The 7536-nt window shown below is 46.9% G+C and overlaps 1 protein-coding gene across 1 annotated transcript in view; it reads left to right on the forward strand.

Annotated features, from left to right (window-relative positions):
* lhpp (phospholysine phosphohistidine inorganic pyrophosphate phosphatase) overlaps window positions 1–2417 on the forward strand; it is a 25141-nt gene extending 22724 nt beyond the window's left edge. The window contains exon 7 of the mRNA XM_008290443.1: window positions 1662–2417. Within this exon, the coding sequence (XP_008288665.1) occupies window positions 1662–1758 (97 nt within the window). The 3' untranslated portion in view covers window positions 1759–2417. The remainder of the gene's footprint in view (window positions 1–1661) is intronic.
* The last annotated feature ends 5119 nt before the right edge of the window (window positions 2418–7536 follow it).

Genomic DNA, 7536 nt, shown 5'->3' on the forward strand with positions numbered 1-7536 from the left:
TGGCACCAGATCTGTTGGGTCCTGTGATTTAAGAGGTGGAGCCTTCATGAATTTGGCTTGTTTCGCCGTAACCCATGGATGCTCCAGTGCATTCAAACCTGGAGGGTTTTGTTTTTCCACTTTGAGCTCTTGGTTGTGTTCCTCGAGCAGTTCTTGAGCAGTTTATGCGGTGTGGCGGGGTGCATTGTAGTGCTGAGGGGAGGCCATTGAAGACTGCTATTGCTATGGTGGTCAGGTCCTCCTTGTGTGCCAGAATGGCTCTGACCCATGGAAGCATGGACATGGGACCTCTTGGATTGTCCTGTGGTGTCTGGCACTGGACCGCTGGCAGCAGATCTGTTGGGTTATATGATCTGGGAGGTGAAGCTTCCATGAATCTGGCATTTTCATGCCGCCATAACTCGTAGGTGCTCAACCTGACTAGAATCTGGTGGGTTGGCAGGCTTTGTTTGCGCTCTGAGCTTTTGGTTGTGTTCCTCGAGCCATTCCTGAGCAGTTTTTATGGAATAGCACTGCACATTATTCTGCTTGGGGAGGCTGCTGCCATTTCTATGGGCGGTGCAGTTAGTCTGCAGCAATGATTAGGTAACATCTACGTAAATGACGGGACTCGAGGTTTATCTGGTTTTAATGTTGTGGCTGATCAATGTGCGTCTTTAATCTGGGTTTTTAATCTGGTTTTGTTTCCCTTCATCGCAGTCAACGCTTTTATAACTGCCTTGGTATCGGCTGATCAGGCACCGATAAAGCACTACGAAATGCACTAAAGTTTAATTGATCGGTTATCTAATAAGAAGCAATGCGACTGTATGAGGCTGGACTGCAAAACACAGCTCTGAGCTTAATGCGGAAGTCACACTGCTTGCTTTGCACAACGTCAGTACTTACATTTTGATGTTTAGCAGGTATGTTTTCCATACTTTGCACTAAACGTATTGTACAGTTGAGGCAGATGGGAATGCCAGGACGCCACCAGTCAGCAGGATTCATCCTCTGGTGACCTCGAATGTCTCTTAAGGGCTCAAAAAATAAGAAGCTAGTTCGGTGAAACATCAGTAAATAATTGCATGTGGCAGAAATGTGTTTTTCTCCTCCGCACTCTTGCAGTTTTATTCTTCTTACAGCCGCTTAGCTTTACAGTATCTTTTAATTGGGTCCCAGCCCCCTTGTTAGAAACCACCACCAAATTATTGTCTTGCCTTTATTTTTAGAATCAGGTATTTTTGGAATTAGTAGCTCTCATTAAACTCCCCAGTGGGTCTGTTATAGCTGCCTGCAGATATAATAGAAAAGTCTGGAACACTGTGTGACAGCTGGTGATAGAGACAGAAAACATGCACTACCCCGCCTGGGCTTTTGGCAAGCGGCAGCACAGATACCTTTAGGTGTGAAGATAGCAACACAGCAAAAAAAAAGAACTACAAAACCTTCCTGCTGATCACTCCAGACGGACACAGGCCATATTTATTACCAGGACTTTGCTCAGACAGTTAACAAGACGGCCTTTCCTGAGTTTTCTTCGCCCATCGTGTCCTGCTGTTTGTCCATTCAGTATTGTTGATGCCGCTGATAGCATCAGACTGCCAGGGCCTTCTAGTTGTGTGGCAGCTGTTTCTTCCTGTTTCGTCCTGAAGCTTTTGCCCATGCGTCTCCTCCCTCAGGCCCAGCGACGAGAAGCACCCGACGGTGACGGCCGACGGCACCGTGGACGACCTGGCCCAGGCCGTGGAGCTGATCCTCAACCAGAGGAGGAACTGAGTACAAGGCAGCGGACGTGGGAAACTCTCCACCTACCGTGCCCAGCAGTGTTAACATACAGGCTATAAAAGAGTTCTTTCCAATAGGAAGGCTGCGCTGCGTTGAGGTAACTCAACAAATATGTCAAAACAGTGCAGAAAATGAATGAAACCCTCCAAACACAGTGTAACCTGTGTCACAACTCAGCGCACTGTCAAACATAGGAAAGCCATCTGGTGCGCTACACAGTGTAAAGCAAACTAGACTGAAATGTGCCGAGCTATTACACGGGTCTGTAAGAGATAGCTTTGAATGCTTCGGAGCTGCACTGTGCATTTGTCGGTACATGATTGGCATAGATAAGATACCTCAAGTTGACATGAATGTGCCTGTAACCAGCTGCTGACTGACGGTTAGAAGGGGGAAAGTAATGCTGCGTGTCGCCTGCTAGTGTTACTCAGTCAGATTCTTTGTTGAGCTACTGTACTTGAAGACAGTTTGTTGGCAGACAGTAAATGCGCAGCGATGTACACATGTAGCTGTGCAGTGTTTTAACAAACATCGTGTAATTAGGTGTAATATGTGGAAAAAAAACTAGAAATGCACAACCTTTGTCCTGCAGTAGTCAGTAACACAGATGTTTAACGCTGTTATAAATAAAGCTAATTTACTCTCCTTGAGTCATTGTCACTGTTATTTTTTTTTTAAGTTCTCAAGGTCTCACAGCACTGGGGGGAAAAATGTAGCCTTGGCTCTGGTTTAAACTGGAATCCATATCTTTTGTTTTACAATAACAAATGGCTGGAAATGGGAAGTGAGCTGGTCGGAGAGATGATAAATGCAGATCCCAGTCGAAATGTGATGAATTATGCCGCTGCCTGAGCTCATGTTTCCCCCTTTGTAAACAAAAATGAGGCGGCCTCTCCATCATCAGAGCGAAGACTCGCAGATCTACAACTGCTTATCTTTATTTACTTGACTTCAGGCCACTTCTGCTGGGGATTGTGCTGTCATAGTTATATTATCAAAAGTCACTCATCAGACGTCGTATCTACGGCGAGGCTAAATAATGAAATGATGGCTTCAGTGGGCCAGCTGGAATGGCGGAGGCCTTTGGAAGTGGGGCGTAAAACAAACGATCCTCAATCGCTGCCCCCGAGGTTTCAATGTACCGAATGGATTCAGCAAGAACAAAAGCCTATTGCCAAGTGATTCATTGAGGTCTTTCTGGTTCATTTCACCATTAGCTGACACAAGCTTGAATGTTATTGGGCAATTAGAGGTAATGAAATTCTACGTAGTATTATGAAACTGTGTCTGAGCTGGGTGTACCACTCGGAAATAAATATTAATGTACACAGCAAAGTACTAGCAGCTGGTACCGGGTTTTCTAACAGCTTACACATTGTTCGTCTCAGTGTTTTCTGTCCATTATTTCGCTGCCTGTTGGCCTCGTATGAAGCTATTAAACATGCATTTGACTACTCTCGAATGAATTCACTTGGCTTTAACTGGGTTATTTTTCCCCCAGCTTATGGAAGTGCAGTATCTGAGGGATCAAGCCTGGCAGTTTTTTTTTTTTCCTTCCATTTTGGCAGATTCGTCGTCACTAAAACACACACATGACCCGGAGCTGGCTGCTTGTTAACCGCACCTCTCGGGCCAGTCTGAGGTCATCCACCCTCTCCACACAAGTTACAAATTAGCGACGGTTTACCTCCGCTGGCAGGTAAACAGTGGCCCGCTGGTCCAGGAGTGCAGCACATTGATTCTTTCGCCGTCAGACTGCAGAGCAAGATTACCTTTCAGATAATAGAGATGACCTCATTTCGGGAGACGTGTCTGGGCACGTATGATCTCACTGCCACAGGACGTACCGTATCGACAGGCTGTCAGATCCCTGAGTGACTGAGGCTGCTGCGGTGATTATCTCTGTTGATCAGCTTGTTACCTTTGCTCTTTCCTTTTTTTGCATATGAATGGAGTTTCGTCAGGTTGTTTGACAGCAGTTCACCTCGCCGCCGCTGACAAGTATGTTTCAGCTACGGCCCGGAGCATTGCTGGTGGCTTTACGGTCCTATACTTTGACTTATGACGAAGCATCTGCGAACATTCCCAGACAAAAAAAAAAAAAGACCACACATGAAGCTTGAATGTGGTTTCTACTCCAGACGATCAGCTAATCTAGAAAAATAGTGGAGGATTCCGTGATTCCACCTTAAACCTACTAAGATCCACGGCACACTTTCAGCCCAATGCGTGTCTTTAACTATCTGCTTGTGCGGTCATACCAGAACATGATTATAACTATCCCCACCCTTCCCTTCCTTCGTCTCCCTCTGCAGCCATTAAGCTGATGATCTCATTTTCATCTTATGTTGACGGACACCTCAGGGATGCAAAGGCCTGTAAGCATGTGTCTGTTAGGGCCAAGAGAGGAATGTGGCTGAAAAGTGTCCTGCACTAATCTCCAGCGCTAACACTCGTCCTCCTGGGAGGCGGGGGGGCATCATTTGTGCAAAGTTTGCATAAGAATCCGAAAAAATCCTTTATCGAGGGAATGTGTCGCTCATAAGATAAGTGAGTTTTTTTCGTAGTTTATCTCTTGGAATGAAATTGAAATAAAGTCAGATATTTTTAGAAAGTAGGCCCCGCTAGCGTGCGCTACATTAAGTGTTGCGGCGCGCCTCTGAGCCGACATTCATGCGTGTTCGTATGTCATGTGTTTGGGTTAGGCTCGCCTTACACGGCACGCACACTGCCGCTCTTGTGACACACCTGCATTCGCCCACCTTTAACAACTGCCAGCTGTGTGCTACCTTGAACTTTCATCTCCGCTCATTTGGGTCTTCCTGTTTGACAGGAAGCGGCGGGTCAGCTGACCAGACAACGCCGCACACCTGCGGCTCTAAATGCACCGTTATCCGTGGAAACATGCACTTGTTTTCACAGCAGCCAGTTATTTGTCCCCTCCCTTCTTTGTGTGTGTGTGTGTGTGTGTGTGTGTGTGTGTGTGTGTGTGTGTGTGTGTGTGTGTGTGTGTGTGTGTGATTCCATGTGGAGGCCTCATGCTCTCGCTGGCCAAAGCCGCATGGTTTCCCCCACATTTCATCACTCTCTTTTCCCTTGTGGGCAGCCGTGCCAGCAGCCCTCGGTGGTGTGGGAGAGCTTTGAAACTTCAGAAGTCGTCAGGTTTTTGGAGCCAAAGCCTGAATTTCCTCCCTCTTCCTCGCTCCCCCACACCCATTCCTCCCTAACAGCCTTTACAGGCAATCTGAGAAGTGTCCCGTACACAGAGCAGTCTGCTAACGGGACGCGACCCCCTGCTTTTACTGTCCACTAAAGCCTCAGAGAAAACTCCCCAGACACAAAGCATGCCCCCACGATGCCATATGTATGCATATGTATATCCCAGGCGAACCGGTGGTCGTATGTCTCCGCGCAGTGTAAACTAACTGACTCGGTATTCGAAAAGGTCTGACGGATTACAGCTGACCCCTGTTTTATAGCTGTCTGTGTCTGCGGAGGCTCTTTTCTGTGTGACTTGTTTTTTTTTTTATAAAAGTGAAAGGAAGCGGAGCGCTCGCACCTTCGCGCCTACAGTCCTCTCACCAAAGGGACACGACCCCAATGCATCTCTTCTTCCATGCGCCGCCGCCGCCGCTATTCACCCTCGACACTGGCTGAACTTTAAAAAGTCAGATGTACCTCACACACAGTCTGCGGTTTGGTCGTGAATGAATCCAGTAAAGTGTAGTCGACATGACATCCAGGAAAAAAGAAAAAAAAAAGAAGCTTGTAGTTCAGAGGTTTGAGCTCACAGTTAAGTTTGTGTTCTCGGTATTAAGCGCCTGATTTTTTATTTTTTTTATTTAAAGAGAAATGAAAAAAAAAAAAAAGCTTCAGAAAACACTTGCTCAACTGGAAATGTTTTGCGGCCGGGTGGTACTGCTAAATTGCTTTTCACCCTGACCACATTTGAGCTGCCAAGCGGGGGTAGGCACCAAACCCCAAGAGCTATTGCCAGCATTCAGCTCAGTTCACATACGGTTTGGCTGTTTAGGAAAAAAAATAGTTCCACTACTTAAAGTGCTGAAAAAACTCTGTGAAGTGTGGGTAATAATTGGATGCTGAACACAACACTGAGAGCAAATGAACGTGTTCTGCACCATTCACAACATTTGACACCAGAACTGAATGCTGTGGGACATCTGTTGCCTAAAAGCTGGAGTATGTATCGCGGTGTTGATCGTCATTAGAGCAGATAAGACCGTGCTTAACCTCCTCTGACAGTTCAAAAGTGACCACCACCCTGTTGTGTCGGCGCCCGGTGGGGGTCGAGCGCGGTGCAGAACACTGGCATGACGCACGCCCCTCCTGTTGTGTTCCTATCTTCTACCAGAACACAGCCTTCTTTCACTTCTGTCACTCCGCTGATTAAAGGCCGGGGGGCCCTCGGTGTGTCCGCCTGCCGCACAGCGCGCTTAACAAGGCCCGTGTTTACCCGCTTCCTTCTTAACACGGGAAGGTCTGGACCGGCGAGCGACTTGCGGGCTCTTGACAGCGTACATATGACCTCACCGGGTAAGCATAAAGATTCTCATGCAGCAGCGCAATAGTCCAATCCATTACGAGAGTATGCGCTGGCCTCGCAGGCGACTTTAATCCCACAGATATGCTTTGTGTGGTATTTGAGCCCCGAGTATAGCATGTCAAGCAATCTTCAAATTACTCAGCCGGTCTTTAATGAGGTGACTTTCTTTCCCTCGGCGGCACCTTACACTTTCAAAGAATGACAAGCATCGCTGCGAGTCTGACATGCAGAAGCAGGGCAGTGAATCATAAAGTTAGCAATAGTATAAATTGTCAGTGTGAATGCTTAGTCATAGAGGTCACGGCTACAAAAAACACTCAGCTCTACCAGTCAGTTAGAAGTAAAGAAGCAAAAAGAAGTCCGGTTGGCTTCTACAGATGCACTGAATTGTGGAGGTTTGCACAGAGCACCAGCGTTGGGGAGGGGAAGCAGACAAACGGAGCAGCAGCAGCAGCAGCAGCAGCAGCAGCAGCCCTGACACATGGCCCACATTCACAGCCGCCTCCCACGTCACTGTGCTCCTCAGAGAAAAAGCCCCTTTTGTTTCTCAAAGCGGGGAGGGAGGGAGGTCTCTGGGGTGAGCCGTCGCTCTGCTCCACCACTCCACCCGCCATCAAAAAAAATAAATAAAGAAAAGAAAGAAAGAGGGACCGGACTTCCCACCCCTGCCTGGCGTCCTCCCTACGCACTCCCCGCTTCAGCAAACAAACACAGGCTCATCAGTAGTGCCACTACTACGCTTGTGATTGTCCTTTCCTGCTACTTAATTGGGTCAGTCTGCATTGTTGCATTAAAGACGTCGCCAACAATGACCTTGCTGTTAAGACACGCTCTGCTGTTAGCAGCGAAAGAATTCCTTCAGATTCTGCGTTTGAACAAAAGCGACGATCGCACGGTGCAAAAATACGAAATTACAAGAAAAAGTCCTGCGTGGAAAACATATTTGAATACGTTTTTTTTTCCAGCAAAATGTCCTAAGAGTAGCAAAAGTATGTCTGCTTATGCAGAATTTCCCATCAGTGCTATTTGATTGTTTGTAATTATACTCATATTTTAGATTACAGAGAGTTTAATCAAGTATCAGATGCATAAAAAGTGCATCATAAGCTCATAGAAAGTAAAGTTGTCCCTCTGATAGATCAAGTAGCATGAAAAGAAAGTGCTCAAGCAGAAACCCTCAAAGTTTAAAGTACCTACAGTAACTA

The sequence above is a fragment of the Stegastes partitus genome, unplaced genomic scaffold (genome assembly GCF_000690725.1).
Source record: "Stegastes partitus isolate 25-593 unplaced genomic scaffold, Stegastes_partitus-1.0.2 Scaffold673, whole genome shotgun sequence".
NCBI classification, from domain to species: domain Eukaryota; kingdom Metazoa; phylum Chordata; class Actinopteri; family Pomacentridae; genus Stegastes; species Stegastes partitus.